Genomic DNA, 27,443 nt, shown 5'->3' on the forward strand with positions numbered 1-27,443 from the left:
TGTTCATGCTCAGCCTGTCACTACTGTCGGTCTGCCTGCTGCGTCCCTCTCTCTTTAACTCAACGTCAAAACACACGCGATGTCAGCCGCCAGCACCGAGACGAGCGCCCAGTTGCCCGCGTCCGCCAGCCGGGTGTTCTTCCAGCCGCCGGCCGGGGTTGGGTGCGCTGGTTCCGGCCCCATTCCGCGGGATGACCCGGTCCAGAGGAAGCAGGGGAAAGTGACGGTGAAGTACGACAGGAAGGAGCTGCGGAAGAGACTGATACTGGAGGAGTGGATCATTGAACAACTCAGCGATCTGTACGACTGTGAGGTGAGGAGAGGAGGTTTTATTGGCGCTTTGGGTCGGTTATTCTTGGAGGATTCGGGATGAATCATTACTTGGCAATATAATCAGTGTTTAAAATGTTGTCTTTAGAGTTTGGAGTGTTTTGGTATGTTTGCAGTGGTGGTGCGTAATGCCCGGGGAAGGGGACATGGAGGTGGTTTGGTTAACTGTGTAAATCCGCGGGTCACGCCGGTCTATTGTCCCCTCTCTCCCCGGCTACATTGTCTCTCCCCTGGGCAGGCAGCTTCCAAGAGAGGGTCGCACAGAACAGATGAACCACTGGGCAGAAACGGTTTGAATCAACGTTTCCACGTCATTTCAACGAAATATGTTATCAATTTTAGGGCATTTCGTAATTTTTCCACCGAACTTTTAACCTAAATCCAATGACATTGTGACATTTGTTGAGTTCACGTTGAATTCACGTTCGTTGACAACCCAACCAAATGTAGACGTTCAACTGAAGTCTGTGCCCAGTGGGGAATGACTGTTTTGAGGCCGTAAAAAAAAAAACACAGCTGCGCGTTAAGCGCCAGACTCGTTTTGTAGCCGAGTCCCATCTCCTTTAACTGCTGCGTTCACAGTCGGCTCTCGAGGGCTGATTTGTTAATAGGCCTACAGACAGACAAACATTGTCTGACACAGGGCTACACTATTTATTTTCTTCCGGGAAAGGCATTACATAATCTGTTTCATTAATTCATAATGTCGACCCGAATAGCTTGTGTTTTCTATTGATTCAGAATAATGCTTGAAGGAAGGGCAAACTGCTGTCTAGATGATGATTGGTTGTCTGGTATGTGAGTCCATTCGTGTTACCATCTGCCTGTGATGTGTCGAGTCGGGAATATTCTTAACCCTTCTGATCACAGGCAAGTCTGTGTCTTTCCCTGAGAGATGGTATTGACCGAGACATTGGAATGCGTTCTCACGCGCTCTGCGGTGGTCGGTACATAATTTAACATTTGAAGAGCTGAGAGCTTCTCCACAGTGCTGTGTGATCCATATCATGCAGGATGCTGCTAGAGAGGGGAGGAGAGGACAGAGCAGTGGGTTAACCAATGAGATGAGGACAGAGCAGTGGGTTAACCAATGACCGGAGGAGGAGAGGGCAGTGGGTTAACCAATGAGATGAGGACAGAGCAGTGGGTTAACCAATGACAGGAGGAGGAGAGGGCAGTGGGTTAACCAATGAGATGAGGACAGAGCAGTGGGTTAACCAATGACAGGAGGAGGAGAGGGCAGTGGCTTAACCAATGAGATGAGGACAGAGCAGTGGGTTAACCAATGACAGGAGGAGGAGAGGGCAGTGGGTTAACCAATGAGAGGAGGAGGAGAGGGCAGTGGGTTAACCAATGAGAGGAGGAGGAGAGGGCAGTGGGTTAACCAATGAGAGGAGGAGGAGAGGGCAGTGGGTTAACCAATGAGAGGAGGGCAGTGGGTTAATCAATGAGATGAGGAGGAGAGGGCAGTGGGTTAACCAATGAGAGGAGGGCAGTGGGTTAATCAATCAATCAATCAATTAAATTTTATTTATATAGCCCTTCGTACATCAGCTGATATCTCAAAGTGCTGTACAGAAACCCAGCCTAAAACCCCAAACAGCAAGCAATGCAGGTGTAGAAGCACGGTGGCTAGGAAAAACTCCCTAGAAAGGCCAAAACCTAGGAAGAAACCTAGAGAGGAACCAGGCTATGTGGGGTGGCCAGCCCTCTTCTGGCTGTGCCGGGTGGAGATTATAACAGAACATGACCAAGATGTTCAAATGTTCATAAATGACCAGCATGGTCAAATAATAACAATAATAATCAATGAGATGAGGAGAGCAGGGCAGTGGGCTAACCAATGAGATGAGGAGAGCAGGGCAGTGGGCTAACCAATGAGATGAGGAGAGCAGGGCAGTGGGCTAACCAATGAGATGAGGAGAGCAGGGCAGTGGGCTAACCAATGAGATGAGGAGAGCAGGGCAGTGGGCTAACCAATGAGATGAGGAGAGCAGGGCAGTGGGCTAACCAATGAGATGAGGAGAGCAGGGCAGTGGGCTAACCAATGAGATGAGGAGAGCAGGGCAGTGGGCTAACCAATGAGATGAGGAGAGCAGGGCAGTGGGCTAACCAATGAGATGAGGAGAGCAGGGCAGTGGGCTAACCAATGAGATGAGGAGAGGGCAGGGCTCCAGAGGTACAGACCCTGCTCAGACTGATAGGAACTGTGTTAGCTGTATCCACAAGCGGTTCTGATGGGGGAGGGGGGCAGTGCCCCTGTGACAACAATTTCTACCTTGTGGCCCCCCTAAATGTGGAGTATGAAATAATTTTTACATAACTAATTTCTGCTATCGTTCTTTTTTTTCTTTTTTTTTTCTTTACATCTGTTAATCATGTAACTGGTCCCAGCCTGGCCCCTCTAACAGTACAACTGGTCCCAGCCTGGCCCTCTATCAGTACACCTGGCCCCAGCCTGGCCCCTCTAACAGTACAACTGGCCCCTCTATCAGTACAACTGGTCCCAGCTTGGCCCCTCTAACAGTACAACAGGCCCCAGCCTGGCCCCTCTAGCAGTACAACTGGCCCCTCTAACAGTACAACTGGCCCCAGCCTGGCCCCTCTAACAGTACAACTGGCCCCTCTATCAGTACAACTGGTCCCAGCTTGGCCCCTCTAACAGTACAACTGGCCCCAGCCTGGCCCCTCTAACAGTACAACTGGTCCCAGCCTGGCCCCTCTAACAGTACAACTGGTCCCAGCTTGGCCCCTCTAACAGTACAACTGGCCCCAGCCTGGCCCCTCTAACAGTACAACTGGCCTCTCTAACAGTACAACTGGCCCCTCTAACAGTACAACTGGCCCCTCTAACAGTACAACTGGCCCCAGCCTGGCCCCTCTAACAGTACAACTGGCCCCTCTAACAGTACAACTGGCCCCTCTAACAGTACAACTGGCCCCTCTAACAGTACAACTGGCCCCAGCCTGGCCCCCTCTAACAGTACAACTGGTCCCAGCTTGGCCCCTCTAACAGTACAACTGGCCCCAGCCTGGCCCCTCTAACAGTACAACTGGTCCCAGCCTGGCCCCTCTAACAGTACAACTGGTCCCAGCAACAGGCCCCTCTAACAGTACAACTGGCCCCAGCCTGGCCCCCTCTAACAGTACAACTGGCCCTCTAACAGTACAACTGGCCCCTCTAACAGTACAACAGGCCCCTCTAACAGTACAACTGGCCCCAGCCTGGCCCCTCTAACAGTACAACTGGCCCCTCTAACAGTACAACACTGGCCCCTCTAACAGTACAACAGGCCCCTCTAACAGTACAACTGGTCTAACAGTACAACTGGCCCCTCTAACAGTACAACTGGTCCCAGCCTGGCCCCTCTAACAGTACAACTGGCCCCTCTAACAGTACAACTGGCCCCAGCCTGGCCCCTCTAACAGTACAACTGGCCCCAGCCTGGCCCCTCTAACAGTACAACTGGCCCCAGCTCTGCCCCTCTAACAGTACAACTGGCCCCAGCTCTGCCCCTCTAACAGTACAACTGGCCCCTCTAACAGTACAACTGGCCCCTCTAACAGTACAACTGGCCCCAGCCTGGCCCCTCTAACAGTACAACTGGCCCCTCTAACAGTACAACTGGCCCCTCTAACAGTACAACTGGCCCCAGCTTGGCCCCTCTAACAGTACAACTGGCCCCAGCTTGGCCCCTCTAACAGTACAACTGGCCCCAGCTTGGCCCCCCCAGTTGAAATGGTCTAGAACCGCCACTGGCTGTATCCCAAAGCATTGGTCTCTCGCTCATCCCTGGCAACAATGTGACGAACATGTTCTCTATTGAAACATCCCCCTGATACCTGCATGATGAAGACTGAGCACTTCTGAACTGACAATTCTAATGATCTGTAGCCATGCCAGGCCCTCCTGGCTGTAGCTGGTTATCCCTAGTCTGTAGCCATGCCAGTCCCTCCTGGCTGTAGCTGGTTATCCCTGGTCTGTAGCCAAGCCAGTCCCTCCTGGCTGTAGCTGGTTATCCCTGGTCTGTAGCCATGCCAGGCCCTCCTGGCTGTAGCTGGTTATCCCTGGTCTGTAGCCATGCCAGTCCCTCCTGGCCGTAGCTGGTTATCCCTGGTCTGTATCCATGCCAGTCCCTCCTGGCTGTAGCTGGTTATCCCTGGTCTGTAGCCATGCCAGTCCCTCCTGGCTGTAGCTGGTTATCCCTGGTCTGTATCCATGCCAGTCCCTCCTGGCTGTAGCTGGTTATCCCTGGTCTGTAGCCATGCCAGTCCCTCCTGGCTGTAGCTGGTTATCCCTGGTCTGTAGCCATGCCAGTCCCTCCTGGCTGTAGCTGGTTATCCCTGGTCTGTAGCCAAGCCAGTCCCTCCTGGCTGTAGCTGGTTATCCCTGGTCTGTAGCCATGCCAGTCCCTCCTGGCTGTAGCTGGTTATCCCTGGTCTGTATCCATGCCAGTCCCTCCTGGCTGTAGCTGGTTATCCCTGGTCTGTAGCTGGTTATCCCTGGTCTGTAGCTGGTTATCCCTGGTCTGTAGCCATGCCAGTCCTTCCTGGCCTTAGCTGGTTATCCCTGGTCTGTAGCCATGCCAGTCCCTCCTGGCTGTAGCTGGTTATCCCTGGTCTGTAGCCATGCCAGGCCCTCCTGGCTGTAGCTGGTTATCCCTGGTCTGTAGCCAAGCCAGTCCCTCCTGGCTGTAGCTGGTTATCCCTGGTCTGTAGCCAAGCCAGTCCCTCCTGGCTGTAGCTGGTTATCCCTGGTCTGTATCCATGCCAGTCCCTCCTGGCCGTAGCTGGTTATCCTTGGTCTGTAGACATGCCAGTCCCTCCTGGCTGTAGCTGGTTATCCCTGGTCTGTAGCCATGCCAGTCCCTCCTGGCCGTAGCTGGTTATCCCTGGTCTGTATCCATGCCAGTCCCTCCTGGCCGTAGCTGGTTATCCCTGGTCTGTAGCCATGCCAGTCCCTCCTGGCCGTAGCTGGTTATCCCTGGTCTGTAGCCATGCCAGTCCCTCCTGGCTGTAGCTGGTTATCCCTGGTCTGTAGCCATGCCAGTCCCTCCTGGCTGTAGCTGGTTATCCCTGGTCTGTAGCCATGCCAGTCCCTCCTGGCTGTAGCTGGTGATTCCTGGTCTGTAGCCAAGCCAGTCCTTCCTGGCCTTAGCTGGTTATCCCTGGTCTGTAGCCATGCCAGTCCCTCCTGGCTGTAGCTGGTTATCCCTGGTCTGTATCCATGCCAGTCCCTCCTGGCTGTAGCTGGTTATCCCTGGTCTGTAGCCATGCCAGTCCCTCCTGGCTGTAGCTGGTTATCCCTGGTCTGTAGCCATGCCAGGCCCTCCTGGCTGTAGCTGGTTATCCCTGGTCTGTAGCCATGCCAGGCCCTCCTGGCTGTAGCTGGTTATCCCTGGTCTGTAGCCATGCCAGTCCCTCCTGGCTGTAGCTGGTTATCCCTGGTCTGTAGCCATGCCAGGCCCTCCTGGCTGTAGCTGACTTCATGGAGTCGTTCTGTACTGCAACCGTTAAATAGGGACTAACTAAACAACAACTTTTGCTTTTAAAACGACCAACGTGGCATTGATATGAGTCAGACGTTTATTCTAGTGTCTAAATGGACTAAAGTCTCAGTCTCGTCCCAAAACTGAGATTTTCCAGATGATGGGAAGAAATCGAACGTCATGGAATGGAAGGTACTGTACTCGTTCTCCTTGGGTTGGGTTTATTTGAATCCTACGCACAGCTGTCAGCACCCAAATAATCATCATCATCGCTGTACGCGACCGGACCGTATTACCCATGATCCATTTGGTTTGGCATTTGATTTCCCTGTGGGACTAGTTGACTTTTTAAAAGGTATTTTACCATTATTTAACCAGGCAAGTCAGTTAAGAACAAATTCTTATTTTCAATGACGGCCTAGTAACAGTGGGTTAACAGCCAGTTCAGGGGCAGAATGACAGATTTATACCTTGTCAGCTCGGGGGTTTGAACTTGCAACCTTCTGGTTACTAGTCCAACGCTCTAACCACTAGGCTACCCTGATTTCCCTGTGGGACTAGTTCACATTTGATTTCCCTGTGGGACTAGTTGGGGACCCTCAGTAAATTACACAATGTACACGGGACAATATTTTATAATAATAATAATATATATAATAATAATATATATATATATATAATATATATATAATAATAATTTTAAAATGTTAGTAGCTCCAAATGTCAATGACAACCTCTAGGTAAATATAAATTATAGAAAGTCATGTATGTATATTAAAAGCATTTAATGAGACGACTAAAAGATGCGCAACATGAAAATATTGTCTCATTTACTTTTTATAAAAAATGTACAGTCCCTAACTATCCCCAGAGATAGGCTACCCTTAGCCAAAGGATGCACACCAGCCAGCTGAAGCTAATTGGCGATAGAAGTTGGCTAATACTAGTTAGCCTAGGAGACTTCAATATACAACACCTGGTTAGACTGTCTTTCAAGTTATCTAGAAGGGTGGAGTGACTGTTCTCTTTTTTTTTTCTCTGTAGCTTGCGCATGTTTTGCTGAATCGGCAACGCTTTGCGCTCCGTCTCTGTATCGGTTTCATATGAAAACCTGTGCAGAACAGAGCAGTGTGTGTTTAATAGAGTAGAGAAAGGGTCACTTCACAGTCGGGGACATGTATTTATGTTTCCTGTAACTCAGGCACAGCTAGGGTGACAGGCAGACCAGGGTGTGTTGGTGTGCATGACAGTTCATTAAACCCAATCACAATGTACCCACCTTATTCGTCTGTCGTCATGGGAATTAAGAATATCGTAACCCGTTTATATGATAAAATAATAATAATCTGAACTTTTCATTCTATGGTACGTTATCCAGAGCACAATACTATTGCAGTACTCTCTAGTGTACTAACAGAGGCAGAAGACTATAGTGACCTAACAAACAGAAATGAACAGAGTGCTATTTGTCAAACATAATCCTCTTGTTGCCCTCGCTCTGTCCACTTTCTGTCACCTTCCCATTCCTCTCCTCTCCCTCTCCTCTCTCATACCACTCCCTCTCCTCTCCCTCTTCTCCTCTCCCATTCCTCTCCCTCTCCTCTCTCATACCACTCCCTCTCCTCTCCCTCTTCTCCTCTCCTCTCCTCTCCCCTCTCTGTATATTGTCTCTCTCTGGGCATAGTATTACATCATAAGTGATGATTTATCTCCTGTCTCTTGTGGGACTCTGCTTTTTTCAGTAAACAGAGGGGAAGAGAGAGAGAGAGAGCGATCTCCCCAACATTACTCCTCTCTAGCTCAGTGTTGTCTGTCTGTGTGGAGCTCAGACCCTGTTCTCGATAGTCTATGTGTTCAGTAGCCTACTGTGTTGAGCTGTGTGTGTTCAGTAGTCTACTGTGTTGAGCTGTGTGTGTTCAGTAGCCTACTGTGTTGAGCTGTGTGTGTTCAGTAGCCTACTGTGTTGAGCTGTGTGTGTTCAGTAGCCTACTGTGTTGAGCTGTGTGCGTGTTCAGTGCTGAGGTTAAGGTTAGGAGTCCAGCCTACTTCTAGAAAAGAGTCTGTATGGTTGAGAAGAGAGGTTGTATGGTGATGGATCAATATGGCTGAGAAGAGAGACAGTCGAATGTTGGCATTAGTGCTGCTCAAGCCTGTGCTAGCTACACAGTCCTGTAACGTAGTATCTGAGTCATCTGACCACTTCCGTATTGAGCGAGCCACTGGTACTTCCTGCTTTAGTTTTTCTTGTAAGCAAGAATGGGGAGGATAGATTTATGGTCAGATTTGCCAAATGGATGGTGGGGGATGTGTCTCTGTGTGTGGAGTAAAGGGGGTCTAGATTTTTTCCCCCTCTGTTTGCACGTGACATGCTGGTAGAAGTTAGGTAAAATAGATCAAAGTTTGCCTGCCTTAAAGTCCCCGGCCAATAGGAGCACCGCTTCTGGGTGAGCATTTTCTTGTTTGTTTATGACCTTATACAGCTGATTGAGTGGCCGGAAGACCTAGCCAATCCATGTCGTCGTTCAGCCACTACGAGGTGAGAAATAAGATATTACAGTTTTTAATATCCCGTTGGTAGGATAGTCTCGAACGGAGATCATCCAGTTTATTCTCCAGAGATTGCATGTTGTCCGATAGAACGGATAGTAGAGGCGGGTTACCCACTCGCTGACGAGGCACCCTGATCTCTGCCCCCTGTCTTTTCTTCACGCGAATGACGGGGATTTGGGCCTGTTCTCCGGATAGCAGTATATCCTTCTCGTCGGACTCATTAATTAGGGACGTGGTCCCGTGGTGGGAACATCAATCAGCGGAAATGTTCAAGAGCGCCACCTATAGATGTTGATAAAACTCAAACTTTCATTAAAATGGACATACAATGTACTGAATTAAAGCTACACTCGTTGTGAATCTATCCACCAAGTCAGATTTGTAAAATGCTTTTCGGCGAAAGCATGAGAAGCTATTATCTGATACCATGCACCCTCAAAATACTGCAACGTCATCTAACACGACAGATTTTGCGTTAGCCGGCGCAAACCAAAACGCAGAAATAAAATATAAAACATTCATTACCTTTGACGAGCTTCTTTCTTGGCACTCCTAGATGTCCCATAAACATAATTTAGGGTATTTTTTTCGATTAAATCGGTCCATATATAGCCTAGATATCGATCTAAGAATACTGTGTGAACAACGGAAAAAAAATAGCTTTTTCTAACGTAACGTCATTTTTTTAAATTAAAAAAGTTGACGATAAACTTTCACAAAACACTTCAAAATACTTTTGTAATGCAACTTTAGGTATTAGTACACGTTAATAAGCGATAAAATTCATCAGGAGGCGATGTAAATTCTATAGATGTCCGTCTCGAAAAAATGTCTTGGAGAGAGCTCGACCAAAACATCCGGTCGGAGATTCCCTTGATTCGGTTAGACCAAGAATCAAAGCTGAATCAAATGACAAGACTCTAGACAACGTGTGGAAGCTGTAGGCACTGCAACCTCGGCCTAATTTAATTTGGTTCACTTTGAACAATTTCTTGAAGTCGCGCATGGATATTTATTTCCATTTTCAGTGATCAGATTTTCATGCACTTTTCGATGAAACGCACGTTCTGTTATAGTCACAGCCGTGATTTAACCAGTTTTAGAAACGTCTGAGTGTTTTCTATCCACACATACTAATCATATGCATATACTATATTCCTGGCATGAATAGCAGGGCGCTGAAATGTTGCACGATTTTTAACAAAAAGCTGCGAAAAGCTGCTTAAATTCTCGACTTCCCTAACAGGTTAAAGGAAAATATTTGTCCTGTTCGAGGTGAGTAATCGCTGTTCTGACATCCAGAATCTCTTTTCGGTCATAAGAGAGGGGAGCAGCAACATTATCGGTAGGGTTATGCATTACGGTTAGCAGTGTGGTTAGGGTTATGCATTACGGTTAGCAGTGTGGTTAGGGTTAGGCATGAGGTTAGCAGTGTGGTTAGGGTTAGGCATTACGGTTAGCAGTATGGTTAGGGTTAGGCATGAGGTTAGCAGTGTGGTTAGGGTTAGGCATGAGGTTAGCACTGTGGTTAGGGTTAGGCATGAGGTTAGCAGTGTGGTTAGGGTTAGGCATGAGGTTAGCAGTGTGGTTAGGGTTAGGCATGAGGTTAGCAGTGTGGTTAGGGTTAGGCATGAGGTTAGCAGTGTGGTTAGGGTTAGGCATGAGGTTAGCAGTGTGGTTAGGGTTAGGCATGAGGTTAGCAGTGTGGTTAGGGTTAGGCATGAGGTTAGCAGTGTGGTTAGGGTTAGGCATGAGGTTAGCAGTGTGGTTCGGGTTAGGCATGAGGTTAGCAGTGTGGTTAGGGTTAGGCATGAGGTTAGCAGTGTGGTTAGGGTTAGGCATGAGGTTAGCAGTGTGGTTCGGGTTAGGCATGAGGTTAGCAGTGTGGTTCGGGTTAGGCATGAGGTTAGCACTGTGGTTCGGGTTAGGCATGAGGTTAGCACTGTGGTTCGGGTTAGGCATGAGGTTAGGGTTAGGCATGAGGTTAGCAGTGTGGTTAGGGTTAGGCATGAGGTTAGCACTGTGGTTAGGGTTTGGTATTTCTTTTAAATGTTCATTTTATTATGTTCCCCTCACCCTACCACCCCTCCCCTCACCCTACCACCCCACCCCTCCCCTCACCCTACCACCCCACCCCTCCCCTCACCCTACCACCCCTCCCCTCACCCTACCACCCCTCCCCTCACCCTACCACCCCTCCCCTCACCCTACCACCCCACCCCTCCCCTCCCCCTACCACCCCACCCCTCCCCTCACCCTACCACCCCTCCCCTCACCCTACCACCCCACCCCTCACCCTACCACCCCTCCCCTCACCCTACCACCCCACCCCTCACCCTACCACCCCTCCCCTCACCCTACCACCCCTCCCCTCACCCTACCACCCCACCCCTCACCCTACCACCCCTCCCCTCACCCTACCACCCCTCCCCTCACCCTACCACCCCTCCCCTCACCCTACCACCCCACCCCTCACCCTACCACCCCTCCCCTCCCCCTACCACCCCACCCCACCCCTCACCCTACCACCCCTCCCCTCACCCTACCACCCCTCCCCTCACCCTACCACCCCACCCCTCACCCTACCACCCCTCCCCTCCCCCTACCACCCCACCCCTCCCCTCACCCTACCACCCCTCCCCTCACCCTACCACCCCACCCCTCACCCTACCACCCCTCCCCTCACCCTACCACCCCACCCCTCACCCTACCACCCCACCCTCACCCTACCACCCCACCCCTCACCCTACCACCCCTCCCCTCACCCTACCACCCCTCACCCTACCACCCCTCCCCTCACCCTACCACCCCTCCCCTCACCCTACCACCCCTCCCCTCACCCTACCACCCCTCCCCTCACCCTACCACCCCTCCCCTCACCCTACCACCCCTCCCCTAATTACAGTAAACTAATGAACAACAACACTTAGGCTTCTACTTCCAGCTTATACATATTATACAGTCTGGTTTTCAGAGCTTGACTATAAGTCCTAGCTTCTATCTCTCTCTCTCTCTCTGTCTGTGTCTCCTATGACCTTGTCAACAACACGCCTCCTCCCCCTCTCTTCCTCTGTCAGAACCAGATCCACACTATCATGTGAAGCTCAATGTTAGACAAACAGAAAACGGATCATTCAAAAGAAGCTGATGCGTTGGTCAACATGTTATACAGTAAGTACTGTGAAGACTGTCCTCTACTGTGGCTACAGTCTATTGATTGAACACTGAATCCCCTATGTCCTTGAAGGTTTGGGAAAAGCCAACTGACATTTACTCCCAAAGTGTTGAGCTGCTGCACCCAATGTAGTTATAATTTATATATATATATATAATTTGACCCTACTGGTTATCTATGTTTGACCATCTTGAAGAACGATCTGGTCTAAATGGCAATGCCCTCCTATAATTTCTACTCGGTACAGCCAGCAGAGGACTGGTCACCCCTCAGAGCCTGGTTCCTCTCTACCCAGTACAGCCAGCAGAGGACTGGTCACCCCTCAGAACCTGGTTCCTCTCTACCCAGTACAGCCAGTACAGGTCTGGTCACCCCTCAGAACCTGGTTCCTCTGGCCTGCCCAGTACAGCCAGCAGAGGACTGGTCACCCCTCAGAGCCTGGTTCCTCTCTACCCAGTACAGCCAGTAGAGGACTGGTCACCCCTCAGAGCCTGGTTCCTCTGGCCTGCCCAGTACAGCCAGCAGAGGTCTGGTCACCCCTCAGAACCTGGTTCCTCTGGTCTACCCAGTACAGCCAGTAGAGGACTGGTCACCCCTCAGTGCCTGGTTCCTCTGGTCTACCCAGTACAGCCAGTAGAGGACTGGTCACCCCTCAGAGCCTGGTTCCTCTGGCCTACCCAGTACAGCCAGTAGAGGACTGGTCACCCCTCAGAGCCTGGTTCCTCTGGCCTGCCCAGTACAGCCAGTAGAGGACTGGTCACCCCTCAGAACCTGGTTCCTCTCTACCCAGTACAGCCAGTACAGGTCTGGTCACCCCTCAGAGCCTGGTTCCTCTGGCCTACCCAGTACAGCCAGTAGAGGACTGGTCACCCCTCAGAACCTGGTTCCTCTGGCCTGCCCAGTACAGCCAGTAGAGGACTGGTCACCCCTCAGAACCTGGTTCCTCTCTACCCAGTACAGCCAGTAGAGGACTGGTCACCCCTCAGAGCCTGGTTCCTCTGGCCTGCCCAGTACAGCCAGTAGAGGACTGGTCACCCCTCAGAGCCTGGTTCCTCTGGCCTGCCCAGTACAGCCAGTAGAGGACTGGTCACCCCTCAGAGCCTGGTTCCTCTGGCCTGCCCAGTACAGCCAGTAGAGGACTGGTCACCCCTCAGAGCCTGGTTCCTCTACCAGTATGACAATATTCGTTAGTATCGTGGCAAGGAAACAAAACACAAAGTGGATGTAACTTCTTTAGGAAAACAGCCCTGATGTTGAAAATAAACTTCATGTTGTTATCCAGAGTCTCATGTATTTATTTTCCAAGTTGTAGCACACTATATTATAACACACAGCAGGATTTTAGAGTTTGGTCTGCTTCCTGTTTTAATTTTGTCACAATACTGGTCCCATCCCAGCCCCAGTTCCTTCCTAGGTTCCTGTCTTTCTAGGGAGGTTTCCTAGGCACTGTTGATGCTTTATAAAATACATTTGAATGGGAGCTCGATTTCCTGGTCTGGTCTGTGCTTCATTCTGTCCTGGTTGGAGTGTTTTGTTAATGTATGTGATCTGTCTCTGTGATCGATTGAACAGGTCTGGTCTGTGCTTCATCCGGTCCTGGTTGGAGTGTTTTGTTAATTTATGTGATCTGTCTCTGTGATCGATTGAACAGGTCTGGCCTGGGCTTCATTCGGTCCTGGTTGGAGTGTTTTGGTAATGTATGTGATCTGTCTCTGTGATAGATTGAACAGGTCTGGCCTATTGACCTTTTTATGGAATGAATGTACAGCAGTCAAGTCTGGTTTCATTTGACCTCAAAGGCGACCTTGAATTAAAGTAACACTGAACAATAGCCATGTTGTCCAACTAAATCTCAGAAGACATTGTTATTATATTATCGGTCTTCACTAAGCCATTAGACCTGCGTATTTCCATGGTTACATCTGTCAGTATCGGTCAGTGGTATCACAGTACAGGCTACATTATTACCATGGACAGACAGGCTACATTATTACCATGGACAGACAGGCTACATTATTACCATGGGACAGACAGGCTACATTATTACCATGGACAGACAGGCTACATTATTACCATGGGCAGACAGGCTACATTATTACCATGGACAGACAGGCTACATTATTACCATGGACAGACAGGCTACATTACTACCATGGACATACAGGCTACATTATTACCATGGACAGACAGGCTACATTATTACCATGGACTTACAGGCTACATATAAACACATTATTACCATGGACAGACAGGCTACATTATTACCATGGACAGACAGGCTACATTATTACCATGGACAGACAGGCTACATTATTACCATGGACAGACAGGCTACATTATTACCATGGACAGACAGGCTACATTATTACCATGGACAGACAGGCTACATATAAACACATTATTACCATGGACAGACAGGCTACATATAAACACATTATTACCATGGACAGACAGGCTACATTATTACCATGGACAGACAGGCATGGACAGACAGGCTACATTATTACCATGGACAGACAGGCTACATTATTACCATGGACAGACAGGCTACATTATTACCATGGACAGACAGGCTACATTATTACCATGGACAGACAGGCTACATTATTACCATGGACAGACAGGCTACATATAATGGCTACATTATTACCATGACACATACATTACCATGGACAGACAGGCTACATTATTACCATGGACAGACAGGCTACATTATTACCATGGGCAGACAGGCTACATTATTACCATGGACAGACAGGCTACATTATTACCATGGACAGACAGGCTACATTATTACCATGGGACAGACAGGCTACATTATTACCATGGACAGACAGGCTACATTATTACCATGGACAGACAGGCTACATTATTACCATGGACAGACAGGCTACATTATTACCATGGACAGACAGGCTACATTATTACCATGGACAGACAGGCTACATTATTACCATGGACAGACAGGCTACATTATTACCATGGACAGACAGGCTACATTATTACCATGGACAGACAGGCTACATTATTACCATGGACAGACAGGCTACATTATTACCATGGACAGACAGGCTACATTATTACCATGGACAGACAGGCTACATTATTACCATGGACAGACAGGCTACATTATTACCATGGACAGACAGGCTACATTATTACCATGGACAGACAGGCTACATTATTACCATGGACAGACAGGCTACATTATTACCATGGACAGACAGGCTACATTATTACCATGGACAGACAGGCTACATTATTACCATGGGCAGACAGGCTACATTATTACCATGGGCAGACAGGCTACATATAAACACATTATTACCATGGACAGACGGGCTACATTATTACCATGGGCAGACAGGCTACATATAAACACATTATTACCATGGACAGACAGGCTACATTATTACCATGGACAGACAGGCTACATTATTACCATGGACAGACAGGCTACATTATTACCATGGGCAGACAGGCTACATTATTACCATGGACAGACAGGCTACATTATTACCATGGACAGACATGCTACATTATTACCATGGGCAGACAGGCTACATTATTACCATGGACAGACAGGGTACATATTAACACATTATTACCATGGACAGACAGGCTACATTATTACCATGGACAGACAGGCTACATTATTACCATGGACAGACAGGCTACATTATTACCATGGACAGACAGGCTACATTATTACCATGGGCAGACAGGCTACATTATTACCATGGACAGACAGGCTACATTATTACCATGGACAGACAGGCTACATTATTACCATGGACATACAGGCTACATTATTACCATGGACAGACAGGCTACATTATTACCATGGACAGACAGGCTAAACACATTATTACCATGGGCAGACAGGCTACATTATTACCATGGACAGACAGGCTACATTATTACCATGGACAGACAGGCTACATTATTACCATGGACATACAGGCTACATATAAACACATTATTACCATGGACAGACAGGCTACATTATTACCATGGGCAGACAGGCTACATTATTACCATGGACAGACAGGCTACATTATTACCATGGGCAGACAGGCTACATTATTACCATGGGCAGACAGGCTACATTATTACCATGGACAGACAGGCTACATTATTACCATGGACAGACAGGCTACATTATTACCATGGGCAGACAGGCTACATATAAACACAGTATTACCATGGACAGACAGGCTACATTATTACCATGGACAGACAGGCTACATTATTACCATGGACAGACAGGCTACATTATTACCATGGACAGACAGGCTACATTATTACCATGGACAGACAGGCTACATTATTACCATGGACAGACAGGCTACATTATTACCATGGGCAGACAGGCTACATTATTACCATGGACAGACAGGCTACATTATTACCATGGACAGACAGGCTACATTATTACCATGGACAGACAGGCTACATTATTACCATGGACAGACAGGCTACATTATTACCATGGACAGACAGGCTACATTATTACCATGGACAGACAGGCTACATATAAACACATTATTACCATGGACAGACAGGCTACATTATTACCATGGACAGACAGGCTACATTATTACCATGGACAGACAGGCTACATTATTACCATGGACAGACAGGCTACATTATTACCATGGACAGACAGGCTACATTATTACCATGGACAGACAGGCTACATTATTACCATGGACATACAGGCTACATATAAACACATTATTACCATGGACAGACAGGCTACATTATTACCATGGACAGACAGGCTACATTATTACCATGGGCAGACAGGCTACATTATTACCATGGACAGACAGGCTACATTATTACCATGGACAGACAGGCTACATTATTACCATGGGCAGACAGGCTACATTATTACCATGGACAGACAGGCTACATTATTACCATGGACAGACAGGCTACATTATTACCATGGACAGACAGGCTACATTATTACCATGGACAGACAGGCTACATTATTACCATGGACAGACAGGCTACATTATTACCATGGACAGACAGGCTACATTATTACCATGGACAGACAGGCTACATTATTACCATGGACAGACAGGCTACATTATTACCATGGACAGACAGGCTACATTATTACCATGGACAGACAGGCTACATTATTACCATGGACAGACAGGCTACATTATTACCATGGACAGACAGGCTACATTATTACCATGGACAGACAGGCTACATTATTACCATGGACAGACAGGCTACATTATTACCATGGACAGACAGGCTACATTATTACCATGGACAGACAGGCTACATTATTACCATGGACAGACAGGCTACATTATTACCATGGGCAGACAGGCTACATTATTACCATGGACAACACATTATTACCATGGACAGACAGGCTACATTATTACCATGGGCAGACAGGCTACATATTAAACACATTATTACCATGGACAGACAGGCTACATTATTACCATGGACAGACAGGCTACATTATTACCATGGACAGACAGGCTACATTATACCATGGGCAGACAGGCACATTATTACCATGGACAGACAGGCTACATTATTACCAGACAGGCTGGACAGACATGCTACATTATTACCATGGGCAGACAGGCTACATTATTACCATGGACAGACAGGGTACATATTAACACATTATTACCATGGACAGACAGGCTACATATAAACACATTATTACCATGGACAGACAGGCTACATTATTACCATGGACAGACAGGCTACATTATTACCATGGGCAGACAGGCTACATTATTACCATGGACAGACAGGCTACATTATTACCATGGACAGACAGGCTACATTATTACCATGGACAGACAGGCTACATTATTACCATGGACAGACAGGCTACATTATTACCATGGACAGACAGGCTACATTATTACCATTGGACAGACACTACATTATTACCATGGACAGACAGGCTACATTATTACCATGGACAGGGCAGACAGGCTACATTATTACCATGGACAGACAGGCTACATTATTACCATGGACAGACAGGCTACATTATTACCATGGACATACAGGCTACATATAAACACATTATTACCATGGACAGACAGGCTACATTATTACCATGGACAGACAGACTACATTATTACCATGGACAGACAGGCTACATTATTACCATGGACAGACAGGGTACATATTAACACATTATTAGTAATGCTTACAGGAGTTCTAGGTCAGACTAACCAACAAACACATGTAGACTACCAGCCGTCATATGTGCACTTTCCGTCCATCATCGAACAGATTGTCATTGATCATTAGGCCCTGCAGGTTCCCCAGACTGACTGACTGACAGGTCAGGCCTGAGGGGAACGAGCTCATCGAACCTACATGGCCCCACGTAGCTAAGTAAAGGGTTCTCCTGGCTGAGGGGGGGAGGGGGTTTTATAGTGGTTGTTTTTTCTCCTCGTCTTCCTCTGTGTGGTTTTTTTTTACCAGCCGCTGTAGAAAACAAACCATGTTTCCATTCATCATTTTCACATCACACCGTAGCAAAAAATAGTCATGATGGAAACAGGACGTTTCTGGTGTTTCTAAATGTTGACAGATAATTGGTTCATTCAACATTGGTGGGATGTTTTTGTGTCGGTAAAGTTCATTATGAGGGGAAATGGCGGTCGAAACACTTATTTATGCACAAATATTAACCTGAAAACCCATCACATCGAAGTAAACTGGGATTCACGCATGATACTCTACATGGCCCAAAGTACGTGGACAAACCCATTCACGCATGGTACTCTACATGGCCCAAAGTACGTGGACAAACCCATTCACGCATGGTACTCTACATGGCCCAAAGTACGTGGACAAACCCATTCAAACGGATTCGGCTATTTCGTTGTTGACGGGCGTATAAAAATCAAGCGCACCGCCATGCGATCTCCATAGACAAACATTGGCAGTAGAATGACCCGTACTGAAGAGCTCAGTGACTTTCAACGTGGCACCGTCACAGGATGCCACCTTCCCAACAAGTCGGCTCGTCAAATTTGCTCAAGCTTCCCCCGGTCAACCGTAAAGTGCTGATTTTGTGAAGCGGAAAGGTCTCGGAGCAACAACGGCTCAGCCGCTACAATCTGTCCCCAATTATAGATGGATAGCTAGATACTGCTAGATGCTGACTGGAATAGATTCAAAACATACACAGATAAGTGTGTACGTTACAACACACAGCTGGCCGAGTGCCAGATATCTGACTTAAAACAAGGAGAAAAGGTCAGAGGTTGTTTAGACTCCTCTCTCTCTCTCTCGCCCTCTCTCACTCTCCCTCTCTGTCTCGCGTTCTCTCTCTCTCGCTTTCTCTCTCTCTCTCTCTCTCTCTCTCTCCCCTCTCACCCTCCCTCTCTCGCCCTCCCTCTCTCACCCTCCCTCTCTCACCCTCCCTCTCTCGCCCTCCCCTCTCTCGCCCTCCCTCTCTCACCCTCCCTCTCTCACTCTCCCTCTCTGTCTCGCGTTCTCTCTCTCTCGCTTTCTCTCTCTCCTCTCTCCTCAAATTGTCCTATTCTTCCCCAGAGAGACCAGGAAGATACAACCCTTTACTAGAGAGATCACTAGAGAGAATGTGTATTGTCAGGCCAGCTAGGACCCTTTGCTAGAGACATCACTAGAGAGAGACCTGCCAGTCAGGCCAGCCAGTCAATATGCAGCTTGTTTAAGACTTCTGAATGGGTTATAAACATTAACATCATTATTTTATGGGTTTTAAACATTAGCACCATTATTATAAAGACACACAGCCTTCTTTCTGTTCTTAGCCGTTAGCTGTGTCCTCATTCCACAATTCACTGTATCCCTTCACTCTTCTTTAAGCCTGTTCAGTGTGATTCACTTAGCTGTTTCTTCATTCCACAGCTCACCGTGTCCCTTCCTCCATCTAAGGAGCTCTACAGCTACAGGATGTATTTAGGGAATATAGAGGGAGGGGAGGGAGAGGGAGATGGAGAGGAGAGGAGGGCGAGAGGAGGGCGAGAGGAGAGGAGAGGAGAGGGAGATGGAGAGGAGAGGAGAGGGAGAGGGGGAGAGGAGAGGAGAGGAGAGGAGAGGAGAGGGAGATGGAGAGGGAGATGGAGAGGGAGAGGAGGGTGAGAGGAGAGGGAGAGGGAGAGGAGGGCGAGAGGAGAGGAGAGAGAGAGAGGGAGATGGAGAGGAGAGGAGCGAGAGGAGCGAGAGGAGAGGAGAGGAGAGGAGAGGAGAGGAGAGGAGAGGGAGAGGGAGAGCTTCTCTCTTTTCTCCTCTTTAACCTTTCCCTTCCTCTACCACTGTCTCAATGGGGGAGGGACCTTCCCTTCTCTCTCACCTTGTTGCGCAGCAGATTAGAGGGCTGAGCTTTGACATTTCCCGACGCCCACTCCTCCTCCTGTTACTCCTCCTCATCATGTCCTCAGCCCCACAGACCTCATATAATCACCATGACCCACTTATCTCTCTCTCATTCTGCTGTGTGTTCTATATCATACATATTGCAGGACTGTGCACGTGCACCCGTTTTGGTTGCAAGAATGTTCTATCGCTTGCTTCATATACCCTAGGGGTTCTTCTTCACTGAACTGAACCAAATATAGAACCCTAGGGGTTCGTCTTCACTGAACTGAACCAAATATAGAACCCTAGGGGTTCTTCTTCACTGAACTGAACCAAATATAGAACCCCAAGAGTCCCTCTTCACTGAGCCAAATATAGAACCCCAAGAGGTCCTCTTCGCTGAACCAAATATAGAACCCCAATAGTTTCTCTTCACTGAACCAAATATAGAACCCCAAGAGTTTCTCTTCACTGAACCAAATATAGAACCCCAATAGTACCTCTTCGCTGAACCAAATATAGAACCCCAATAGTTCCTCTTCACTGAACCAAATATAGAACCCCAATAGTTCCTCTTCGCTGAACCAAATATAGAACCCCAAGAGTTTCTCTTCACTGAGCCAAATATAGAACCCCAAGAGTCCCTCTTCACTGAGCCAAATATAGAACCCCAAGAGTTTCTCTTCACTGAGCCAAATATAGAACCCCAATAGTTCCTCTTCACTGAACCAAATATAGAACCCCAATAGTTCCTCTTCACTGAACCAAATATAGAACCCCAATAGTACCTCTTCACTGAACCAAATATAGAACCCCAAGAGTTTCTCTTCACTGAGCCAAATATAGAACCCCAAGAGTTTCTCTTCACTGAACCAAATATAGAACCCCAATAGTACCTCTTCACTGAACCAAATATAGAACCCCAAGAGTTCCTCTTCACTGAACCAAATATAGAACGCCAATAGTTCCTCTTCACGGAACCAAATATAGAACCCCAAGAGTTCCTCTTCACGGAACCAAATATAGAACCCCAAGAGTTCCTCTTCACGGAACCAAATATAGAACCCCAAGAGTTCCTCTTCACGGAACCAAATATAGAACCCCAAGAGTTCCTCTTCACGGAACCAAATATAGAACCCCAAGAGTTCCTCTTCACTGAACCAAATATAGAACCCCAAGAGTTCCTCTTCGCTGAACCAAATATAGAACCCCAATAGTTCCTCTTCACTGAACCAAATATAGAACCCCAAGAGTTTCTCTTCACTGAGCCAAATATAGAACCCCAAGAGTTTCTCTTCACTGAGCCAAATATAGAACCCCAATAGTTCCTCTTCACTGAACCAAATATAGAACCCCAAGAGTGCCTCTTCACTGAACCAAATATAGAACCCCAAGAGGTCCTCTTCACTGAACCAAATATAGAACCCCAATAGTTCCTCTTCACTGAACCAAATATAGAACCCCAAGAGTTCCTCTTCACTGAACCAAATATAGAACCCCAAGAGGTCCTCTCCACTGAACCAAATATAGAACCCCAAGAGTTCCTCTTCACTGAACCAAATATAGAACCCTAAGAGTTCCTCTTCACTGAATCAAATATAGAACCCCAAGAGGTCCTCTTCACTGAACCAAATATAGAACCCCAAGAGTTCCTCTTCACTGAACCAAATATAGAACCCCAAGAGTTCCTCTTCACTGAACCAAATATAGAACCCCAAGAGTTCCTCTTCACTGAACCAAATATAGAACCCCAAGAGTTCCTCTTCACTGAACCAAATATAGAACCCCAAGAGTTCCTCTTCACTGAACCAAATATAGAACCCCAATAGTTCCTCTTCACTGAACCAAATATAGAACCCCAAGAGTTCCTCTTCACTGAACCAAATATAGAACCCCAATAGTTCCTCTTCACTGAACCAAATATAGAACCCCAATAGTTCCTCTTCACAGAACCAAATATAGAACCCCAAGAGTTCCTCTTCACTGAACCAAATATAGAACCCCAAGAGTTTCTCTTCACGGAACCAAATATAGAACCCCAAGAGTTCCTCTTCACTGAACCAAATATAGAACCCCAAGAGTTCCTCTTCACTGAACCAAATATAGAACCCCAATAGTTCCTCTTCGCTGAACCAAATATAGAACCCCAAGAGTTCCTCTTCACTGAGCCAAAATGTGTTTCATATCGAACCCTGTATGGTGCCGTTGATGAATTATGGCTGATGCTAATAGTCATATTCCTAGCTAAGAATATGATGTAATACACAATGAAATCATTATGTGCAAACATAGTTTGTAAATATTCCCAGGTGGCCAGTGAGGAATGATGACCCAGTTCAATCTTGGTACCAACTCTGCCCGACTTCTTTATGGAACAGAATAGTATGGGTTGTTGTCTGGCTGACTTTATGGAACAGAATAGTATGGGTTGTTGTCTGGCTGACTTTATGGAACAGAATAGTATGGGTTGTTGTCTGTCTGTCTTTATGGAACAGAATAGTATGGGTTGTTGTCTGTCTGTCTTTATGGAACAGAATAGTATGGGTTGTTGTCTGTCTTTATGGAACAGAATAGTATGGGTTGTTGTCTGTCTGTCTTTATGGAACAGAATAGTATGGGTTGTTGTCTGTCTTTATGGAACAGAATAGTATGGGTTGTTGTCTGTCTTTATGGAACAGAATAGTATGGGTTGTTGTCTGTCTGTCTTTATGGAACAGAATAGTATGGGTTGTTGTCTGTCTGTCTTTATGGAACAGAATAGTATGGGTTGTTGTCTGTCTGTCTTTATGGAACAGAATAGTATGGGTTGTTGTCTGTCTGTCTTTATGGAACAGAATAGTATGGGTTGTTGTCTGTCTGTCTTTATGGAACAGAATAGTATGGGTTGTTGTCTGTCTGTCTTTATGGAACAGAATAGTATGGGTTGTTGTCTGTCTGTCTTTATGGAACAGAATAGTATGGGTTGTTGTCTGTCTGTCTTTATGGAACAGAATAGTATGGGTTGTTGTCTGGCTGACTTTATGGAACAGAATAGTATGGGTTGTTGTCTGTCTTCTTTATGGAACAGAATAGTATGGGTTGTTGTCTGTCTTCTTTATGGAACAGAATAGTATGGGTTGTTGTCTGGCTGACTTTATGGAACAGAATAGTATGGGTTGTTGTCTGTCTGACTTTATGGAACAGAATAGTATGGGTTGTTGTCTTGCTCACTTTATGGAACAGAATAGTATGGGTTGTTGTCTGTCTTTATGGAACAGAATAGTATGGGTTGTTGTCTGTCTTCTTTATAGAACAGAATAGTATGGGTTGTTGTCTGTCTTCTTTATGGAACAGAATAGTATGGGGTTGTCTGTCTGTCTGTCTTTATGGAACAGAATAGTATGGGTTGTTGTCTGGCTGACTTCTTTATGGAACAGAATAGTATGGGTTGTTGTCTGTCTGTCTTTATGGAACAGAATAGTATGGGTTGTTGTCTGGCTGTCTTCTTTATGGAACAGAATAGTATGGGTTGTTGTCTGTCTTCTTTATGGAACAGAATAGTATGGGTTGTTGTCTGTCTTCTTTATGGAACAGAATAGTATGGGTTGTTGTCTGTCTTCTTTATGGAACAGAATAGTATGGGTTGTTGTCTGTCTTCTTTATGGAACAGAATAGTATGGGTTGTTGTCTGTCTGTCTTTATGGAACAGAATAGTATGGGTTGTTGTCTGGCTTCTTTATGGAACAGAATAGTATGGGTTGTTGTCTCTTTATGGAACTAGTATGGGTTGTTGTCTGACTTCTTTATGGAACAGAATAGTATGGGTTGTTGTCTGTCTTCTTTATGGAACAGAATAGTATGGGTTGTTGTCTGTCTGTCTTTATGGAACAGAATAGTATGGGTTGTTGTCTGTCTTCTTTATGGAACAGAATAGTATGGGTTGTTGTCTGTCTTCTTTATGGAACAGAATAGTATGGGTTGTTGTCTGTCTGTCTTTATGGAACAGAATAGTATGGGTTGTTGTCTGTCTGGAACAGAATAGTATGGGTTGTTGTCTGTCTCTTTATGGAACAGAATAGTATGGGTTGTTGTCTGTCTTCTTTATGGAACAGAATAGTATGGGTTGTTGTCTGTCTGTCTTTATGGAACAGAATAGTATGGGTTGTTGTCTGTCTTCTTTATGGAACAGAATAGTATGGGTTGTTGTCTGTCTGTCTTTATGGAACAGAATAGTATGGGTTGTTGTCTGTCTGTCTTTATGGAACAGAATAGTATGGGTTGTTGTCTGTCTTTATGGAACAGAATAGTATGGGTTGTTGTCTGTCTTCTTTATGGAACAGAATAGTATGGGTTGTTGTCTGTCTTCTTTATGGAACAGAATAGTATGGGTTGTTGTCTGTCTGTCTTTATGGAACAGAATAGTATGGGTTGTTGTCTGTCTGTCTTTATGGAACAGAATAGTATGGGTTGTTGTCTGTCTGTCTTTATGGAACAGAATAGTATGGGTTGTTGTCTGTCTGTCTTTATGGAACAGAATAGTATGGGTTGTTGTCTGTCTTCTTTATGGAACAGAATAGTATGGGTTGTTGTCTGTCTGTCTTTATGGAACAGAATAGTATGGGTTGTTGTCTGTCTGTCTTTATGGAACAGAATAGTATGGGTTGTTGTCTGTGGAACAGAATAGTATGGGTTGTTGTCTGTCTGTCTTTATGGAACAGAATAGTATGGGTTGTTGTCTGTCTGTCTTTATGGAACAGAATAGTATGGGTTGTTGTCTGTCTGTCTTTATGGAACAGAATAGTATGGGTTGTTGTCTGTCTGTCTTTATGGAACAGAATAGTATGGGTTGTTGTCTGTCTGTCTTTATGGAACAGAATAGTATGGGTTGTTGTCTGTCTGTCTTTATGGAACAGAATAGTATGGTTGTTGTCTGTCTGTCTGTCTTTATGGAACAGAATAGTATGGGTTGTTGTCTGTCTGTCTTTATGGAACAGAATAGTATGGGTTGTCTGTCTGTCTGTCTTTATGGAACAGAATAGTATGGGTTGTTGTCTGTCTTCTTTATGGAACAGAATAGTATGGGTTGTTGTCTGTCTGTCTTTATGGAACAGAATAGTATGGGTTGTTGTCTGTCTTTATGGAACAGAATAGTATGGGTTGTTGTCTGTCTTCTTTATGGAACAGAATAGTATGGGTTGTTGTCTGTCTGTCTTTATGGAACAGAATAGTATGGGTTGTTGTCTGTCTGTCTTTATGGAACAGAATAGTATGGGTTGTTGTCTGTCTGTCTTTATGGAACAGAATAGTATGGGTTGTTGTCTGTCTTTATGGAACAGAATAGTATGGGTTGTTGTCTGTCTTCTTTATGGAACAGAATAGTATGGGTTGTTGTCTGTCTGTCTTTATGGAACAGAATAGTATGGGTTGTCTGTCTGTCTTTATGGAACAGAATAGTATGGGTTGTTGTCTGTCTGTCTTTATGGAACAGAATAGTATGGGTTGTTGTCTGTCTGTCTTTATGGAACAGAATAGTATGGGTTGTTGTCTGTCTGTCTTTATGGAACAGAATAGTATGGGTTGTTGTCTGTCTTTATGGAACAGAATAGTATGGGTTGTTGTCTGTCTTTATGGAACAGAATAGTATGGGTTGTTGTCTGTCTTTATGGAACAGAATAGTATGGGTTGTTGTCTGTCTTCTTTATGGAACAGAATAGTATGGGTTGTTGTCTGTCTTTATGGAACAGAATAGTATGGGGTTGTTGTCTGTCTGTCTTCTTTATGGAACAGATATATGGGTTGTTGTCTGTCTTCTTTATGGAACAGAATAGTATGGGTTGTTGTCTGTCTGTCTTTATGGAACAGAATAGTATGGGTTGTTGTCTGTCTTTATGGAACAGAATAGTATGGGTTGTTGTCTGTCTTCTTTATGGAACAGAATAGTATGGGTTGTTGTCTGTCTTCTTTATGGAACAGAATAGTATGGGTTGTTGTCTGTCTGTCTTTATGGAACAGAATAGTATGGGTTGTTGTCTGTCTGTCTTTATGGAACAGAATAGTATGGGTTGTTGTCTGTCTTCTTTATGGAACAGAATAGTATGGGTTGTTGTCTGTCTGTCTTTATGGAACAGAATAGTATGGGTTGTTGTCTGTCTTCTTTATGGAACAGAATAGTATGGGTTGTTGTCTTCTTTATCTGTCTGTCTTTATGGAACAGAATAGTATGGGTTGTTGTCTGTCTTCTTTATGGAACAGAATAGTATGGGTTGTTGTCTGTCTGTCTTTATGGAACAGAATAGTATGGGTTGTTGTCTGTCTTCTTTATGGAACAGAATAGTATGGGTTGTTGTCTGTCTTCTTTATGGAACAGAATAGTATGGGTTGTTGTCTGTCTTCTTTATGGAACAGAATAGTATGGGTTGTTGTCTGACTTCTTTATGGAACAGAATAGTATGGGTTGTTGTCTGTCTTCTTTATGGAACAGAATAGTATGGGTTGTTGTCTGGAACTTCTTTATGGAACAGAATAGTATGGGTTGTTGTCTGACTGTCTTTATGGAACAGAATAGTATGGGTTGTTGTCTGTCTTCTTTATGGAACAGAATAGTATGGGTTGTTGTCTGTCTTCTTTATGGAACAGAATAGTATGGGTTGTTGTCTGTCTTCTTTATGGAACAGAATAGTATGGGTTGTTGTCTGTCTTCTTTATGGAACAGAATAGTATGGGTTGTTGTTGTTGTCTGTATGGGTTGTTGTCTTCTTTATGGAACAGAATAGTATGGGGTTGTCTGACTTCTTTATGGAACAGAATAGTATGGGTTGTTGTCTGTCTTCTTTATGGAACAGAATAGTATGGGTTGTTGTCTGTCTTCTTTATGGAACAGAATAGTATGGGTTGTTGTCTGTCTTCTTTATGGAACAGAATAGTATGGGTTGTTGTCTGTCTTTATGGAACAGAATAGTATGGGTTGTTGGTCTGTCTTTATGGAACAGAATAGTATGGGTTGTTGTCTGTCTTCTTTATGGAACAGAATAGTATGGGTTGTTGTCTGTCTTCTTTATGGAACAGAATAGTATGGGTTGTTGTCTGTCTTCTTTATGGAACAGAATAGTATGGGTTGTTGTCTGTCTTCTTTATGGAACAGAATAGTATGGGTTGTTGTCTGTCTTCTTTATGGAACAGAATAGTATGGTTGTTGTTGTCTTCTTTATGGAACAGAATAGTATGGGTTGTTGTCTGACTTCTTTATGGAACAGAATAGTATGGGTTGGGTTGTTGTCTGTCTTCTTTATGGAACAGAATAGTATGGGTTGTTGTCTGTCTTCTTTATGGAACAGAATAGTATGGGTTGTTGTCTGTCTTCTTTATGGAACAGAATAGTATGTTGGTCTTTATGGAACAGAATAGTTGTCTGTCTGTCTTCTTTATGGAACAGAATAGTATGGGTTGTTGTCTGTCTTCTTTATGGAACAGAATAGTATGGGTTGTTGTCTGTCTTCTTTATGGAACAGAATAGTATGGGTTGTTGTCTGTCTTCTTTATGGAACAGTAATAGTATGGGTTGTTGT

At 45.8% G+C, this 27,443-nt stretch overlaps 1 protein-coding gene across 1 annotated transcript in view; it reads left to right on the top strand.

The window, feature by feature from the left end:
• Positions 1-27,443, top strand: part of LOC118380187 (protein phosphatase 1 regulatory subunit 14C-like) — a 79,626-nt gene continuing 52,183 nt past the window's right edge. The window contains exon 1 of the mRNA XM_052468991.1: positions 1-313. Within this exon, the coding sequence (XP_052324951.1) occupies positions 80-313 (234 nt within the window). The 5' untranslated portion in view covers positions 1-79. The remainder of the gene's footprint in view (positions 314-27,443) is intronic.

The sequence above is a fragment of the Oncorhynchus keta genome, chromosome 19 (genome assembly GCF_023373465.1).
Source record: "Oncorhynchus keta strain PuntledgeMale-10-30-2019 chromosome 19, Oket_V2, whole genome shotgun sequence".
Taxonomy (NCBI): domain Eukaryota; kingdom Metazoa; phylum Chordata; class Actinopteri; order Salmoniformes; family Salmonidae; genus Oncorhynchus; species Oncorhynchus keta.